Source organism: Microplitis mediator, chromosome 10 (assembly GCF_029852145.1).
Source record: "Microplitis mediator isolate UGA2020A chromosome 10, iyMicMedi2.1, whole genome shotgun sequence".
Lineage (NCBI taxonomy): Eukaryota > Metazoa > Arthropoda > Insecta > Hymenoptera > Braconidae > Microplitis > Microplitis mediator.
This window is the reverse complement of record NC_079978.1, coordinates 5,661,253-5,681,245: the sequence shown is the minus strand read 5'-3', so window position 1 is coordinate 5,681,245 and position 19,993 is coordinate 5,661,253. Positions and strand designations below refer to the sequence as shown.

At 36.6% G+C, this 19,993-nt stretch overlaps 1 protein-coding gene across 8 annotated transcripts in view; it reads right to left on the bottom strand.

The window, feature by feature from the left end:
- Positions 1-19,993, bottom strand: part of LOC130676538 (homeobox protein homothorax) — a 263,375-nt gene that overhangs the window by 136,253 nt on the left and 107,129 nt on the right. For 5 of the 8 annotated variants that reach the window (XM_057482847.1, XM_057482842.1, XM_057482848.1 and 2 more), the window contains exon 8: positions 12,841-12,849. The exons of the other annotated variants lie outside the window; for them this stretch is intronic. In XM_057482847.1, coding sequence (XP_057338830.1) covers positions 12,841-12,849 — 9 coding nt within the window. The remainder of the gene's footprint in view (positions 1-12,840; positions 12,850-19,993) is intronic. 8 annotated transcript variants of the gene reach the window in all.

The window sequence follows — 19,993 nt, the reverse complement described above, 5'->3', positions numbered from 1 at the left end:
TTTCTTCCTGGACTGTATTGGCGCACAGAGTAGTTCTATCAACCAAAACATTCCCTTGTTCTCCAACAAACTATACACAACTCCATAACCCTCTTAACTCCTCAATTGCATCGCGTAACCATTACCGTGTGCTTCATAAACCTCGGGCCACTTTGTTGTTTGAATGGACCGTTAACTCGATCCCTCCAAGGACTTTGGACATTAAGGAATATGTAAATTGATCCTACTCGTTGCGAGACTTAACTAAGCTGCTAATTTACTATTTATTTACATCACAAAACCCTTCACTTTGGTATTTAATGTAATTTTTTTAAATTCATTCTTTCATAACACATAACATATATAACATGCTTCAAGTATGTGGTATCTTAATTGTACTAATAAGTACATAAAAGTGATTAAAATCGTAGTTAATAATCGGCGTGCAATCTACATTAACCAAGCATGCGTATATTATCTATTAAAGATCTCTTGGAGAACGCACACGTGCAAGTCTTTGGATCACCGACTTTGATCTCATGCTTGTGTTTATGATTATGCTTATGCTCATGTCTGTACTCGTATGTACGAATAGAGAAACGTTAATTCACTTACTTTTATTATTAAGTATTTGAATGTGGGCTGTAAGTGCATGCACATGTGATGACACAAATATGTATAAATTGCACGGGTTGAGTTGAGTATGGAACAAAAAATGAAACAACGACAGAGGTAAAGGTAGAGGTTAAGGTGAAAGACGAGGAAGAGATAGAGGTAATGGTAATGGAAATACGGACAACTTTGACCACACGATTGTGGATACCAAGACGTCCTTATTCTGCGCTGAGCTCTGTTTCCACGGCTGATGTGTGATGTCTAATGAAAAAAGGGAGTCACGCGATGCCACGAGTCGATGCCACCATCGAGTAGTGGCTATACATAACAGACAAGTATCATATGAAACAAGAATAAGTAAAGAGAACGAGAGAAACCGTATACACTAGTCCTGACGAGGTCCACTAATCAGCGACAGGCATCTTTCTTGGTACAAACACTCTCGGCTTCTTCTCATCTCCCTGGGGTACGTCTACTCTTTATTACAAAAACCCGAGGTTAGAAAACAAAAGAATCAACTTGGCTTGTTACAAAGATATTCAGAGTGTAGAATATAGAGAGAAATAGCCACTTGGGAAAACAAAAAAATGTAAAATAACCTTTTAAAAAAAATCTGAGGTATCGGTAGAAATGGAAATTCTAAAAAGTGTCCGGGGGGCCTCGACTACCAAGAGACTTTTAAAAAAACAATTTACGTAGAGTCCCGTTCATAGAAAATGATTATATATATATATATATATATATATATATATATATATATATATATATATAAAAAAAAAAAACGAGATAAAAGTTTTACCGAGTACGGATCTCTTGAAAGTTTTCACAAGTTGAAAATGCAATTCAATGTCTAGCGAGTTTGTTCTGTAGGAAATGTCTTTTGCTATTTTAAAACTCATACTTCACTCTTGCTCTTACTCCAGCTCTTTTCGGCATCCTTCTCACTCTCTTTTGCGCTTAGGTGGCATCGTGATAATATGTAAATATTCCGTTATCACCCGTTGGCCGCAGTCCCCCGAAGTTTGCACTAGAGAGAGCAGCCCAACATAGCAAGCGAACGAGCACAGGCGAGCGATTATTCCAAGCGCGTAGTAACTCGTGCAATTACCCGGCTTACGACAAATCGATAGCTTTTAATTACCGGGGGATATTTGCGAGAGCTGAGGGTGCGAGAAAATTTCAGGATTCTACTTGTCTTCAACCAAGAATAATTGCCCATTCAATCGGCTATTAGAACCAACATTTATTTTTTAATACCGTCTAAACCTATTTTATTTATGTTCAATTTATTGTTTAAAGACAAATTAAAATAGTCCGTTTTATTGTAAACGAAAAAAAAAAAAAAATCTTGTATTAATTTCATAAATTAAAAAAAAAATTATAATAATAAAGCACGAATGGCGACACGGTAGCGACTACATTTATATATAGACTCTCAGAAGCCGGCTTCCTTCTTTTCTTTATAGCAACGTTGATGCTTCCTCCTCCTCAATTTGGCGCACGGTGGAACTTTTAAAATGATTAGCTATTAAAATCCCGATAATTACATATAATCAAAAGCCTGGGGAGTGTCCTCTCCTCTGCATATACTTATATACGAGGATATAGTCGGCATCCTACAACACTTGTCTCATTCTTTCATCTTGCTTTACACACATTTAAGTATTTTCTGTCTCCTGTCCTCTTTATATATACTTACGAGGCCCGTTTATCGGCGTATAGCATAATGCTGGCTGGTTGGTTGCCGTAAAAGCGAGAGAGGAACATGCACATTATAAAAAACCCCTAATAACTGTTATCCATGATCTTGGGATATCCCGAGCTACGGGAGCATATACATTTTAAACGGGTGGGAGAACAAGACGACGAAAAATAAAATAAGTAGCTGGGTATGAGATGAGGTCCAAAGAGACTCGAGAATTGCTACTCTAGTAGTTAGCATTAAATAGATAATGGCTTAGAAAATATAATACTTTTAATCAAATACTTCCATTACCGTTACGTTCCAAATTTAATATCGCGTTAAATAGTTCAATTAAATATTTTTTCAATGCTAATGCTAATATTTGAATGCTGACTTGACGGATTATTTATTTAATTACTAGTTAATAAGAGAAATTTAATTATCAAAATTTATATTTAATGTAAAAATGAGCAATTAAATATTTAATTTTTTGGACTTATTACAACGAATGACTTGGAAGATGTACTGAGCTGAGCATTGAACAAAATATAATACGGTGAGAAAATAACACGAGAGTGCGCATTAGGGTCTGGTACTTCCTGCGTTTGAGATGATGAGAAAGTAACGAAAAAAAAAATAAATAAATAAATAGTATTGACCATAGTTAAGAAACTTATCAACTAAAATAACAATATTAAAGATTTAGATTCAGATAAAAATAATTAATTGAGAAATATAAATAATTAAATGCTCGGTACACATGTCGTTACGCGCGATTACTTTTTCTCAACAAAATTCCTAATGCATAACCAACCATGCAAGAATTTAAATGCAAATAAAAATATTGTTAAGGATAAAAATAAAAAACATAAATAATAATAATAATGGAATAAAAAATGACCCAAGTTCCCAGAGAGTGTGATCGGTTAGATTGAACAGTAAGATCTTTTCCCAGCTGGTTGCACAATCAGTGACACCGGATCCAACGGATTCTTTTCTCTTCTCATTTTCTAGTCCTTTGCACACTCATACTCATGCATATACATTTAAATAAACCTAACACCTACAGCATATATGTCTCCGGTTACTCAAAGTCACTTAGCATATCTTAAGGCGCGATAACTCGACCCGATGCACCAAGATCTTTAATTGTACATTAATTATGCACCCAAGAGAAAGAGAAAAAAAAGCGACGGCGCCAACTAACGCAGTTTGTGCTCCTGCTAAGTAATATAAAACTTATTCGACACAATGTTACTATTTTACCCCATGGAATATAATTTATAGACTTGAGGCTTATGATAATATGTAAGTGTATTAAATAATATTATAAAAAATATAAGAGGAAGAAAAGCGATGAGGGATATATCGTAAAAGTTAGTGAAGGTGAGTACGCGGGAGAAGAGATGAAGATTGTGGTGAGATAGGCGACCTGACGCCGCCGTCAAAACTGGTAGGCCTTGAAGAATTATGCGAACTATTCTCGCCGTAGTTTGTCCGCCGTAAATTTACGAAGGCTACTATACTACTATACTACTACACTACTTTGCTACACTAGCTGCTGTTGCTGCTGATGGACCATTCCAGCATCAACGCTCTCTAGGCTCGTCTTCGGGAATCGATTCTCCACGCGATTATCGATCTCATGTACAGGGACGAAATTCAAAATAACACGAGTAAAATAAATAAAAATAGTTATACTAATACCGAGGGGAATAAACCTAAAACTTATTTATATAAATATATACCCGTCTGAGATATTTATTTTTATACTTGTCGATATTGCGTAACAAGCTGAAGACGCGGTTTAATAAATGGCGCGGAGACAAGAGAGAAGATTGGACATTGATGCGAGTCTTTACGTTTCACCATGTTGGGATTCATCAGAGCTAACAACGAGAATATTTATTATATTTTATGTATGTATGTATGGATGTAGAAGAATGAGAAACTAAACGATAAAGATAGATGTTTCTATATTATATTTATGCAGAAATTTGCTGCGTCATCAACCGGCGATGCTCATCGTGGGAGTCTGATGGTTTTAGTTATCTCTTTACCTTGTACTGGTAGTACTATTGAGCTCCAAGATCCTTCGTCATTTGCATTCGACGGTCATACTAAACATCAGTAATCGGTTGTTGCGTTTTTAATCCGTCGATTCTTGTGACATTTATAAATTGACGACTTTGTAATGTTTATAAACATAAAAATTTAAACTACCGACTGCACTTGTGTTTAAAAAAATTATTTAATTTAAGCAAAGACCTCCCTGGCGACAGCAATTCAACCTATCATCTTGGTCTCTGGATGCGGTTTGTAATGTATAAGACCAAGTCCCGTTTATCTGAACGAGGAAGTCGTGGCAAATGGAGTTGCTATCTTAACGCACCTGGTTCACTTTAAAATGTATATAATAACCTATTATCGTTTAGTTGAGAAAAAAATATGTGCTATCTCTTATAAGAAATAAAAAATATTTAAAATGATGTTAAATTTTAAATAAAATATCAGACGTTAGCAAATGCAAGGCACGGGCTTCACTAAAATGTCTGAGGTCCAAGTAGGAGCGTGCTCGGGATGGTCGGTGCGCTCATTCGTTGGTTGGTTCGCTCGTGCCACTATGTGAATTCTAAAACGTGTCTGGGATACGACGGGAAGCCTCTACGCGGTCTGGAAAACCCAGAGGTTTCTCTGGAATACTGACGCACACATTTAGGATGTGAGCCTGTATGTTAAACCACATAGAGGTTTTGTCTCAAGCATTCAGTTCCCTGGACGAAAACGGACAGCTAAAGTTGACTTGCATGGAGTTCCATGAATTTAAATGAAATTCTTCGGGGAAAAGATAAAAAGAAATAATAAAAGTTTACTTTAATAAAATTTAGTTTGAGTGAACGCGGCTATCCCACGAGACACGTCAGTTGTTTTGTCGTATGTGAATAAAATTACAGTGAAATATAAATTTACTATTATCAATTGTGAATTTTTAATGTAATTAAAGATGATAAAAATGCAATTATACTTCATTAGCAGTCAAGAAGATTAGAGATATTCGGTATTGAGTGTCTTCACGTGGCACACGATCGATTGCTATTACACTACAGTAGGTATATTTATGTACATATATATGCCGTAATTTACATAGATATATATGTGTCTATAGAAGTGTGTGTGTATCGAGTACTAACTAAAGCACTCATAGGATCGTATTGGGAAGGCTTCTGGCTTGTTGCTACTGATGCTGTTGGTACTCAGTGCAATTGCCGTAGACTAGTGATGCAAACGCCGATCGAACCGTGCGCCAGACATTTACATTAACCTAATTCTAATTATGGTCGGTAGATTGAAGTACCCGTACCGTGCAGAGACGGAGGGCGAACCTGGAAATAATTGTTAGCGCACGCGTAATTACATCTCGATTTACAAGATACAAAATTTAATAATTATAGAGCTAAACATATTAAATCCACATACGTGATATTTATAAATTCTAAACTATATAATTTACTTGGCATGATGGCGAGCTAGTTCGTTGTACTTTATGAAGGACGAAAAATATTCACCCAGGACTTTCTCGGTCCCTCGGCATACACACGCTGTTAAGCTATATGTTTATCACCAGCTCAATCTCCATCGAATTAATTAGCATACTGAATACAAACACGCCGTTTGTGTTTGTGTGTTTTGTGTATAATGTCACTGCACACGAGATTATTGTCTCTAACTAGACTAGCCGAGCTTTACGTCAATCATTAATACCTTTTGTTCAAGTCTTTATTTATTTACTTTTTTTTATTTCCGTTCTCTACAAGAATATCTCATTAGAGACCCTTCTAATTAAATCGGTCTAACCTCGGATATTCGAGTTACATAAAACAAAGTAAATATTATACGGTTTAGATGGTAATTAATGTGTTATATGTATCCTACTATTGCAATTACAGTGAATACACTTGATGCGGTTCGCGTCTACTCTCGTTCCCGAGCTATTCATTCATTATTTTCTGATTTATGCATAAGAGCTGTGGAATTTCGCGAGTCGGAGAATTTAAACCATCCCGTCGTCTACTCTGTCATCCGCTTTTATTCTTCCAGACCATTATTATCATTGTTAAATATTTATACGAACATGAATATAAATTTTTACCACGAGCACGAAATTAATAATCTAAAGACGAATATTTAATAAAAATAAATAATAAATGAACGGATGGTTAATAGCAATCAGAATCAAGAGTTTTAGATAAATGCTTGTATTTTATCTGCGATAAAGATAAAGATGAAATGAATAGCGCTGAGGGCGGAACTGTTGGGTTCTGGTTGGCGTATTCCAGGGCGACCTTCGTTAATTGCCGAGTTTTCTTATTCACACCAGCGTACTCGATGCGTGCAATTTATTCGACATGTACGCAAACGCTAACGCGCCTCGTGTAGGCACCGGCAACAGGAGCAACAGAAGCAGATATATACATATATATAAAGAAATAAAAAAAGTAAATAAATAAAAGCCAAGTAAATACAGCACAGAGTGAGAAAGAGGACCGATCTCGTGCAGAGTACTAAAAGTATAGAGAAGATAAGCCTGTCTGGAGGGTGCTGAACCGTACGCACACCTCGTCGACGGCGTTATATTTTTTTTTTCACTAAAACTAAACCGTCTTCTGTATTCTGCACGCCGTAGACTATCTTTTGCCTCGCGTGTACACGTTAATGCCCCGGGAATCGTGTCTTCCGCAATTATACTAGCACCAGAACGTTTTCCTGTCTGTATCCCCCGTCTTTATACATCCATATATACATCTATAATACATTCACACATCCGTATATATATATAATACATATATATATATAAAGATATCGACTAAAACCTTTTGCCCTTGCACAATTTCCCGTGCGACCACGTGACAAAGGCCGTGAAATATTATTTTCATTGGCCTTTGATCAGAAACGCGGTAAATTGACTCCCTGGAGACCTGGGAAGGAATAGAGGAGAATAAAAAAATAAATAAATAAGCTCAGGATATTTTCACTTTGCGTCGCTTTAGCTCACTCGGACGATGCCCCTAGTGGGTCATCACGGGCACTTTTATCTTTCTTTCTATTGAACAAATCAACTGGGGCGAAGCTGACCAACGGTCATACCTTATGTATGACGTGACATCGAGAAAGAGTCCAACCATCCAGGGGAATATATATACATACATACATGTGGAAATCGAGTCATTTCGTATTCCAGCACTTTCCTCAGGATCTGACCCCACTACGTGCACCAACTATGGACCACTCACCGGTCAATGTCTGCTAAAATGTTATCCTATATCTACAAATGTACCCACTGTAGTTGTGAAGTAAGCAGTTGTCAAAGTAGTAGTAGCAGTAATAGTAGTGGTAGTGGTAGCAATAGCAGTATAGCTTTCACATACATTTATTAAAACTGTCCTGTCTCCATTCCGCTGTCCATAATGGCTCGCTAATATTTAATGATCGCCATAATCAAACAATTCGTCACACCAGATAAAGACGTTGCGGAATAAATAGAATGTTGTAAAAAGTGTCGTATCAATAATGAGAAAAGCGGTGCGTTAATGATTGTATTGAGTTGGCAAGTGTCGATCTAAGTTGTTACCGATCTTTCTGTTAGTCGGTTTAACTCGGCTCTTTTAGCTAAATTGCATTAATATAAGGTACTACATTATTCCTGCGTATGAAGAGATGCATCGCGTGCTATCGAACCGGTTGGATATAATAGCGCAAGTTATTCGTTCCATACCAGAATAAACAGCGTTAATTGTACAATAAATTGCTCGCTAAAGAGCACTCGATGTGTATCCGGCGCCAGTCACTAAGGAACATCTCCTTATCGGGTTTTGCTTTAAACAAATTGCCAAAGCTTAATATTTCCTCAACCTGTATGCTCAATAAATATATTTTTTTATGCCAACATAACCATCTACATTTTATTTACTCGTAAGCCGTAAACACTCGTTAGGATCTGACCGGAGGAACTTCCTGATAGATTTATCTAGGAAAGCTCGATTAAATAAATACTTAATACCCAGTACTTAATATTCAGTAAGTTGTACAGTTACATGTTTTGATGAAAAATCGATGGGAATATTTATTAATGGTTTTTTTGTGTGAATAATTTATCCAAGTTTAATGATTGTAACTTAATAACTAGAAGTGTATTGCGAAAGAATTGACATGAAAATTCATCGACTTAAATGGAGTTAAAGACTGAAAGTCCGGTAGTAAGTAGCTGCGGCTTTCGTTTGATATTCTTTGGAAGGAATTGGCATCCGCAAGTCTGTCAAACGACATCTTAAGCAGACACGTGCGCCTTTGTAAGACTTGATGGCCCGTTTGTACACGTACTCAACTTGTTTTATATGTACATATGTGTATGTAATGTAAGTGAATGGTGTAATAGTGTACCGCAGAGATATACAAGTAGGAAATTGATCCTGACCGAAAGGCAAGAGATCTCAAAGTATATAAACCGCAAGCAGTTTAAAAAGACAACGATCGTCGTTGCTCGTCCAACAAAAGTATGGCTTTAAATTAAGCAATGTATCTTTTGTTAAGTGATGTGTGTGCTACGTTGTATAAAACATTGTATATAAATTTATATATATAGTAAGTAAGTGTATGTTTATATAAAAGTGATGCAGGAGAGAATGGAATGGAATGAGATGATGGGATGCAATGAAATGAGTATATGGAGTGAGAGATGAAACGTGATGTCTGACGACACACGATAGAGTTCCCTAAAGACGAATGAAAGTCACGGACTAGAGAGTTATGTGGATTTTCTTGTGAACGGATATTATATCCCAGCAGAGAGTCATTCTCTACCCGACTTTGGATGCCACCAGGAGGATTAAACGGTGCGAAATGAAATAAAAGGAATGAAGAGAGAGAGAGAGAGAGGGGGAGACTAAGACAAGGGAGAATATTGATAAAAAGAGACACTTGATGTGTGTAAAGGCAAGAGCTGAAGTATTGAAGCTGAAAGAGGGCGGCATACGTGCGAGCATCCACCCCGGCAAATAACCAATCCCAAATATGCCCAATTAGCTGGCTCTGACATAATAAGTAGATAAACAACTTTAAATCCTCGCACCGCGGCGGTAAACATCACACAGAGAAAGTTCTAGTGAGTTTTTGCCAACGCACAAGTTGTACACCCCTGCTGTGGTATCTCTGACTAAGTTGCAAGAACGTTTGAATCTCGGGTGATAGCATTTAAGGAACGATTTAGTCACCCGTTCGTCACGCGCATCGTCGGCTTCGCTTTCTTTATATAGCTGATGCTTCTCATTCTCACAAGACTTAACTTATTGGGATCGTGATGTATAAGCGATAGTAGAAGAACCTTTCTGAAAGAGTAATTCCAAACAGAGAGTATTACTTTTTTACCGGTCCTCAAATGATATCCAAAAGAAAATATCATCGTGCCTTAAATTATTCTAATAATGTTATTCTTTTATACTTTTTTATTTTATTTTCGGTTCTTTTTGTATCGAAATTAAACACGAGATGTTGCGTTTTGTATAAGACATAATGGCTGCAAATAACGCTTGGGAGTGTAGATCGCAAATGGAAATCTTGAATGTGTTTTGTGGTTGAATTCCGCTCAACAGAGTTGGGGAGCTTGTAGGTCACCGTCCACTTGGGTTAAACACAAATGAACGATGTACATGAGATTAATCACAAACGACGAGAGTTTCTCTGGTTTAATTCTCAGATGTCCCTTTTCTAGCTTCACCACCAGCTCTAGCTCATCCTCAACTCCCTGGCAGTACTTTCTGATGGATGTTACGAGGGAGGAATTTTAATGACGTCTTCCGACTTCCTTCCCGGAGGGTCGTCGTAGTCGACGGTCCTGTAGTAATACGTACGTAGATTTGATAACAGAATGGTTAGTATGTATAGATATATGTATCTCCTTTATTCAATGGGGGTTGGATAGCTAACGCGTTGCAATTTCGCGGCGGAAGAAATACAAGAGGGGATGACGCGATTTCGTTGAGCATAAAGAGGATAATTCAACCGAAAATTATATCTATATATGAGAGGGTATATATCTACATATGTACATGTATATAGATTTAGGTTAAGGACAGATAGTTCTGTGGAAAGTAATAAGAGAAGAGGATAGACGAGGAGAAACGTGAGTGGAGCTCGACTCGGTGGATGAGTACGTGAGTGGCATGCGTGAGGGCGGTTTCCCTCTGCCACCGTCAGCATCGGCATCGGGATGAGTGGAACACTACGCGAAATACGACATACGACACGCGGAAGAAAGAGACAATGCAAGACTGCGGAGGGCGCCCGGAAACCCTCGGCAGCACGTAATCTATTTGTCGAGAGACCGCAACGGCTGCAACTTCATTCGCGTTTCCACGCACGGGGTAGCTATAAGGCGTGAATTACGAAGGGAACTGTTGAGGGTGTTGCACCCCTATTTCATTTTATTATCTATTGTTTCTTTTGCTTTTTCTTTTTATAACCTTTTCAAACCGGTCGGTCTGCATGGCCTAATGTTGGAAGCAGATTGTTGACGTTTAAAATTATTTAGAAATGTTTATAACGGATAGCTAGAAGGGACAAGCGAACCAACCGTTTTAAATATATATATATGTACGGATGATATGAAAACAGGAGCGCGTAAATGTATAAGCGGCGTCATACGTGCTCGTCTCCTTCTTATTCTCATCGGTTTTCGCAGAATAACGAGCTATAAAAGGCGTCGCTTTACTGCTTCCAGGACCGAAAACGCATTAACGCAGATCTCGCGGGCCTGGCCATCCGGCAGTAGTTGAGCCAGTCGACGAACGACTGACGATGGGTGGCAGACAGAAAAACAAAAAATAATAATTTCCGTATGTATATGTATATGTTTTTATATATTCCTCAGCATATATATTGGTGCTTACGACATACTGCTTAGCCAACTACCGTGAGATTGTGGATATTTGCATTCTAATTATCATCAGCTCGAGAGGAGTCAAGACGATGAAAGCTGAGGATCGTAAAGCCCCGTTCAATCCTGCTCCAATTATTTATCTTATCGCTCACCAGTACCGAGTATCGGTTTACTTGCTTTAAAACTCATCACTGTCTCTTTATAATAGTGAGTGCGAAACAACGTGTGCGGCCGACATTAAAGACACCACAATAACTCTCGGCTAAAAGTCGTCATTTTTAGACTAAACAATTTTTATCATAAATGAGCCTTCATGTCAGGAATAAGAATTTTCCAAATAGTCTTTTATCATACCGATGAATGCTAGTCCGCGTGTATTTTCTTGTCAGACTACATGTGTTTATAAGACTCTTGAAGCCTCAATAGCACAATGCCTAACATTATATACGAGTAGAATTTAAAATAAACTCCTCACACCATCATGAAGACTTATACTGACTGTTTTATAATTTTTTCTAACTATTTTTTCCCTTGGACTTTAGCTCGTACTTGTTTTTTCTCGACTCAGATGTACTCGGTCTTGTGTAGCTGCAGATAATAAAAAAATGCAACTAATTAACGAGTAAAAAGTCGAGAGAAAAGTTTTTTTCCACCGGCTAGTGTAGTCTTGTTTAATGTAAAAAGTAAGATAGAAAATATAGCGGAGGAAAAAAAATAAAACGATATGCCTTGAAGCTACAAAAGTCTTGTTCTTGTTATTCTTTATATTCTGCCGTGTGCTTAAGATCGCGCACGGCTCTGACACAACATTATTCTCTCACATTTTTCCTCTTTTTTCGATGCACTATTTTTTACTTTTTTTTTACGCCCGTTTTTTGTTGCCGTTCTTTTCTCATTCGGTTTAAATTAACCGATAGTCTACTAGCCAGACATATCTACCTCACGGCCTGCAGCTGATGTGCAGCCTTACCAAACACCAGAACGAGTTCAACAGAAATGCATCCAAATCATTATTATTCTTAGAAATTATTAGATTATTTTGTGTAGCTTTTATCTTGACCGCATCCGTTTCGTTGAACATATTTAAAATAATAATCAAATCTGTTGTTGTGATTCTGCTTTGACTCATTACCAAAAAAAAAAAAAAAATTGCTAACAAATATTTCAGTGTCAGTTTCATCCGACTCTAGAGTAAAATCTATTTATAGTTGATCATAAAAAAACTGTAGTATAATGAATATTAAAAAAATGAAACATTGCATTATGAGCACGCAGACGATGCGCTCTGAATCTCCGTCAGTAATGGATTTTTAAAATAAAAAACACCGTAAGCCAATTACCGTGGGTGTGAATGCCAAAAATTATTCAGTATTAACTATGTAGCGCTTTTCCAACATTAGCATCATCTTAGCAGACAAGAACATCAGCAGTTAGTTCGAAAGTTAATGAAGATAAAGTATAAATATATATAAATAATATGTACATATTTATTATATATTCACATATTTATATATTTAAAAAGGTTTCATGCCCATGATAGATCTTACCGCGGTTAGCAGGCAATATAAGTGTGTGTATCTCACTTAAATAATGAATAACCCAAGAGTTCACCACCATCAAGCAAACTTACCCATGGCGTCTGAAACAGAAAAGAAAGACAGAATGTGTTAGTCTCGACAGGAGAGTTTAGCGTCACGCAAAGTACCCGCCACTACACATACCATAAATGTCTGTGCTATTAGTCTAAAAATTTTAGCGTCAGGCGATTACACACACAAAATACTCTTTCTCTCTCTGACATACACACACACACACACATGTAAACCTACACACACACATATGTACACAAACACACGCAGAAGCAAAAAGTGAAGCAGAGAAATTTCATGGATCGTTGACTACTTAGCGCGTGCACTCTTAAACCGGGAAAAGGACGCCAATTTATAAATATATATCTATATCTCTATGTATGTATCTGAGTAAGTAATGTGCTTTATGTAATATGTGGAAGCCGCGCAGAAAGAGCGTTCCCTCATAATTTCACGAGATAATCTAATGGCGTGGGCACAAGACAACCAACTGCACTGAGCTCTTCTGGTCGGAGAGTATATCTGAGTTTGTCTATCTCTATTTATCACTTCTTAGGCGGTAACTTTTAACGCCACTGTCTTTTATATATTTATTTATTTATTTATATATATATAAATATATAATGTAGACAGCAGAGCCATAAGGAACTCACACGGTTTTAAAAATAATTTATTTATTATTTTTTTATTAGAGCGTATGTGCGAAAATTAAAGTTATTCGCATTGCGCTGCACTCTCGAGCGTGCCAATCTAGTGCGATCGACGCATACCAGACGCGGGAAAAAATTTAATAATGCACATTTACTCGGTTTGTTTGAGTTTCAAAGAGAATATTTACACCCAGTCATTAACCCATTAGTATTGGTGTTAAAGCTGCTGTTTTATCGCTTAGTCAGTGTTATTTATTAATTTAATTAAATTATTTTTTTTTAAATTAAAGAGTCATTTGTTACAGAGAAATATTGCATGAGGGTTTAAGTTAGAGGGGTTAAAAAAATATGAGGTTTTCAGACGTTTCCAAGGATCTACTTTAATTTGTAGCACGTTCTTGTGTGATGAGAGAGTTAAGCAGGAGGAGAGAAGAGGGTTAGTTAGTGAGTACTTTGGGCGGCATCGTAAGGCGACCCTTCCTGGTCCATCTTAGTGCTTTTTTTTTTTCATTCTTCCTCTTCTTCGTCTTCTTGCGCTCACGATTTTTGCGCGGTAAAACATCCTACCTAATTAATTTAAACTCGGTAGGAACGGCGACAACAACTGCAACACTGGAATTCACCGCAATCGTTGGAGGTTTTCGTGCACTCGAAAAATAAAATAAATAAGGATAAAAAATTTTATAAAAGTTTAATCTGTGACTGGGCACGTCGCGTCTTTACCCGAGAAAGGGAATTCGTGTCGCTCATCTAAAACTCAAGCCCTCGCGTGCGTTTAATTTAATCTCTGTTAATATAATTATGACGAAAATAATAAATAAAAGTAAAAATAAAAACAAAAAAAAATTTTAATTAAATTAGACCAATAGTTTAAATTATTTGGAAAAAAAATACTTTAGAATTATTATGATAAAATCTTAATAAATTACCACTCGTTTATATAAAGATAATTAATAAAATAAATAAGACGTAAAAAGATGATGATCGACAGCAAAATTAATACATCGGACATTAGATAACGCATGTATGCAAAAGATTAAAAAAAAATAATAAATGAAGGAGTAATTATAATAATAAATGATTGAATTTTCTCACATGGAGGTAATAACTCTGCGAGAAATAAGGAACGTTTAATACGCGTAATTAATGCGATTCCAGCGCAACGTGTCCGCTCGGCCATGACAGAAGTCTCATCGGTATAAGTGGAATCCTTGCTTGGCATTATCGCTTCATTACCCACCCGCGCGTATCGAAAAAAATATATTTTTCCTCCACATGATTGCTAATTATTATTAATAGGCGCGATGCTATCACGTAAAGCTGCCTGAGACCTTGACATTCCGGTTGTAATTTTTCAATTGAAAATTGAACGAAAATTGATCTACCGAGCAAGCGAAGAAGAAACAAGTCTTCGATATTTTATATATTTATACTGAGTAGTGGAATTTTATATTTTTAGTGATACTTTGAATGGAATTGGTCAGTTTCGAAGCTATCGTGTGTTAAGGAATATATTTATATGTACACATATGGCGTGACTTTGGAGCTTCTATTTCATTAAAAAGTCACGCGATACAACGTAAACGTCCGGGTAACATTGTCATTACGACTTCCTCATTGCGTTGTAAAAAAAAAGTAAATGAAATACAAATTTACGGGCAATAATTTTCCGGAGATCTAAAGAATAAACTCTTTATCGGACACAAATAAATGTCAAGCAAAGTGTTATTTTAAATAATAAAATATATAAATATATAATGACTATGAGCTGAGGTGTTGTGGAAGCATAAGTGAAAAGATCAAAGACAGGTGGCAAACATCCGCATACTCTGTCTGGCGAACTAGGTCGGTAGTTTTTTTGGTATAAAATGAAATAAAAGACAGAGACAAAAGTGTGTCTGAAGAAGGAAGAAATTAAAGGGTGAAGAGAGAAGTTGCCGTCGAGTGGTTAATTGGTGTTCTATGAATTCGAAGGAGATTACCGCGAACTCGCGAGCCACCAGACAGTACCAACAACTGCTTCTTTTGCTGGTGCTTCTTCGTATTCTTCTTGAACTTCTCCTTCTTCTTCAGCAGTTGCACTTTAATTTTATTTATTTTATTTGTCTGCTCTGGTTCAGTTGCACTGACTGAAGAAGAAACCGAGCACGACATTGTGAGAGAGACTCAGACTCAGAGCCAAAGCCAAGAGCCAGACGAAAAGACGGTGTACAAGAGACTTTTAAATGTGCAGCAGTCCACGTTGTTGCTGATGCAAGAGAAAGAAAGCCCGGCTTGGTCGCTTCCATTCAGGAATTTTAATTATAAAATAGTTGATTAACTCAGTAGGGTTTTTGCCGTTCCCGGAGCGTCCTCAACTTGACGCAGACACACGTTCCACCGGCTCTTGTATGTGCGTGACACAAACACCGTGCAACTTGTGTTTCACCAGTGAGAAATCCGATGGTTCTCGATCACAATTTTAAGAATATCTGTCAATAAATATTTCCGCTTTCTCACCTGACTTTTCTGACCGTTTGTTGAACTGCCCTTTGTACCAACAGTTTTCAGATAAATTGATGATCAGTAAGATAGATAAGTACGGAGTCTGTTTGTTAAATATTTATTATTGTTGTAATCAATAAATATTTCTTTTTAAATGACCGGATACTGCCACATCATCATCCCACTAAAGCAGGTGCAAATGTCGATGGTATCTGCGTGCAGGTAATTCTCAAAGAAACGTATAACGACCGGATTTGCGTTCTACTCTCGAGTCATTTAAATATATACATGTATAGGTATATTTTTATAAATTTTATTTCTCCGATGTTGATCCCAAGCAAACAAGTCCAACGAAACAGCATTCTGCTGGAGATCAACGACAAGAAGATTAGGTGCAGCTTACATTAGTACAGGATATTTTTATCTGGGAAAATCAGTTTCATCAGGTCAGCTATATAACTAAAAACCTAAATGTGTTCAGAGGTTGGGAACCATGTATATATACGATCTGTAGGATAGACGTCTGAAAGATGAGGAGGTAAGATGGGTAACATGGACGATGATGCGACACCCAGAGAAAACATACATGTGAATTCCACATGATTATCTCTCAGTCTAAAACCCGGTTTGCTTTCTCACTCACTCGGTATGCTCAGCATTCGGGGTTCGATATTAAATGAAATATTCCACTGAGAATAAGACAGCGGGGTCGTTAGCCAAGTGCCTCCTCATCAAAAGAGAATGCATTCTACGTTCCTCAAATAAGCTAGACTATAACTATGTCCCTTCGTGCAAAAACCATTTACTCATGAGCTAGTTAATTAATGCCACTAAATGCACAATGAATATTTTAACATCTCTGTAATTTGAGACACTGAAATATTTGTAAGATTATTTTTTATTTTTACTTGAGGTAAATTTAAGTTTGTCTAAAAAATAAACAAAAATTAAAGACATCACGAGTGGATAAAATCGTGAGGAGGTCGTCGCTGTAGGTCAAAAGTTGTATCACGATGGGAGGCCATCATTTTTTTTATTCAGGCTTTCATGCCACCAGTTGTATGATCTTGTGTTCTGAATGCTGCTCCTCTGGTTAAAAAAAACCAAAGCTAAGACACTTGTGTTGTCCAGCAGACCAGAGTGCTGGTGTGAATACAATTATTTAAGTAAAAAATATGCAGCCTACACAACTGTTAATATTATGTTCGCCCCCACAAATAGGTACCTGTGACAATAACCCAGATGTCTGACTAGACTAATATGGAGCAGAACGATGGTAATGATGGCCAAAATCAAGACTAAAGACTAAAGACCATGAAAATGAAACAAGAGCAAGACAACACTCAAATAGAAAGGCCGCTGTAAAAAGTTGTAGCCGACAGACGTGGAATTATTTCGTTGAGCATCATCAATATATATATTTATATGTATATATGTACCCATATGCATGCCGTAAATTTTTAAATATTCCACATGAATAAACAGCAAGCAGTAATATGCGTCTGAAATATTGTAAATTGACCGGCGATACAAAAGAAGTTGTTGATTTAATCGAGAGACTTTCATATCGACATTCCAAAGACGAGTCTACTACTCTTGCTACTACTGCTCTGCTTCAGTCTTGAGCCAAAGACATTCCTGACAACCCAGCGACCGAGTGCTGGTCCAGGCAAGCGAGAACACAGCTATATACATTAATGCTACAAGAACAAAAGAGATGAATAGAGTTCGCTAAAAATGCAATGCACACTCGAGTTGTTTCTTCTTCACATTATTATCTCGAGCGGTCAGTAAGTGCACCGAGAAAATAAGACGACGTCATGTTGTGTTGGCTCTACTACCGTCCTAACGTCTTGACTATATCTGTACTTATCTTAGTCTAGCTCCTGATGGCGATGCCCATCGCTACTTGCATCGTCATTCCTCTTTCTCTCTTAACGGCTACAATTTCTACCCATAGTTGTAGTTTTAGTCATAGTCTTGGTCTTGGTCTTAGTCTTAGTCGAGTGACCGGCGAATTACAATCATTGCACGCTATTTTTTATTTTAAATCTACGCGATCCCCGAGTGATAAACTCGCTCAAGATTTTATGGTTCTTCTAGCGTAAGCTCTTTTATTGAGCAAAAAATGATAGCTTTGTACGCGGAACTCTTTCCTTCATGGCTCTCCTCTTTTGCTACCATGACTTCTTAGATACTTTTGTACCTGTATTTTTTACGCTGTACCACTGTCTTTTATCCTGCACGTATCTTAATATGTGTTATGCTATAGACTCCACTATATACGAATATATATATATATTTATAAGTACATGAGAGTCGCGAGTACTCGAGTACTGCACCAGTACGCAACCGTACGCCTACACCTTAACCCATTCCACTTGATGTAATGGCAAGCGGCTGTACCATTACGATGAGTTTTCATCGCGCACCGTTATTGTACTTACATATATGCAGGCATTATTATATTGTACATCCTTATGTGCTATTTTAAATGGACCATTTGTATGCCTACTTTCAATTTAAGTATTATTATGCTGCATACAATCGATAAAAAAAAATTTATTATTGTTTATTATGCTAATAAACTCAATCTATGATTCATTGATTTTAAATTAAATCAAAAATTTTTTTTTTCAACAAATGATTGTGTGAAATAATTGTCATAAGTGTTTTTTCTGCCCACATCCTGCGATACCCAGAAATAAAAATATTTAGTTGTAAAAAAAAGTAAAAATAGTCAGACATGGTCTCTTAATATTTTTGTCTCACCGGCGTCGGTGAGATTAAACCGTCTGATAAAGTGAAAAAGTCTTCTGGTAGAAGTGAACAACATTACGAATAAGAGAAGAAGACGAGGACATCGCGAGAGAAGTCTCGTCTTATCATTAAGTGAAATGCCATGTCCACTATCTTCCGCCTCTCGCGTTTGCCCTCTCTCATCGCACTCGCTCGTGTTTCACGACTCGTTCTTTCACATACACACCTATCACCTACCTCCCCCGTTAATATATATCTATACCCACATTACGAGTATACAGATATGTACATATATAAGTATATTGCTATTAAGTGTATTTATATACAGACTAGTAGAATAAGTATATGAGTGTTTCACATCCACGGTTTTAAGTCAGGTGAGAGGGATATCGGTCGTGGCCTTTTGCAACCATAAAAAAATTCACCAGACCACATATATGTAGATATCCACATATATATATATGCATACATACTACTAAATACGAGAGCTTGAAATCTAAGGTTATTAATAAGCCCGAGTGCTATCTAACGCAATTAGACGCAGTCTCGCTTCAGTACCATCGCTGCAATACGTGTGAGATAGCGTTCGTTTACTTGGCAAAAAAGATTCGCCTCACTTTTATTTTTGCTCTCTTCTCAATCCTGCTAAAACATTTCTCAGACATTTTCAACCTATCGGCTTTTAAATAAAAATAAAAATATAAATGAGAAAAAAGCGCAGCTAAAAATGATCGCTAATTGATAATTAATATTTCATTTAAGGTTGCGGTCGCTGATCTCAGTAAATAAAACAACAAATTTAACAAGCTAATAATACAAGCATATTCATGGCGACAGATATAAATAGTTAAGAGTTTACATAATTAATTCAAATTGAGATGCCGTATACTTATGAATGTACAATAGTATATAAATAGGAGCAAAATGTTGGTATGAAATAACACTGCAGTCTTTAAATAAATTTTCACTTGATATTTTTAAATCAATTTAGCTAATGGTCATTTTCTGTGCACTCATATTTTTTAATTACGCAGACATAACTATCGCTCATTAAATGTTAATATGGATAAAAAGTAAAAAAATAATGAGATGTGATAGTTAATTAATAATGAAAATTACCATTTTCATTAAAAATAAAATAAATTGATTTAATTTGAATAGCATTAAATGTTTTATAAAAATAATTAATTTAAATGTAATTATGTAGATCAATGAATTAAATTAATTATTACTAAATTAGTATCAACTCAAGGTAATTGTAAATGGAATTGGTATTAAAAGGCCCTTTCATAATTGGTCA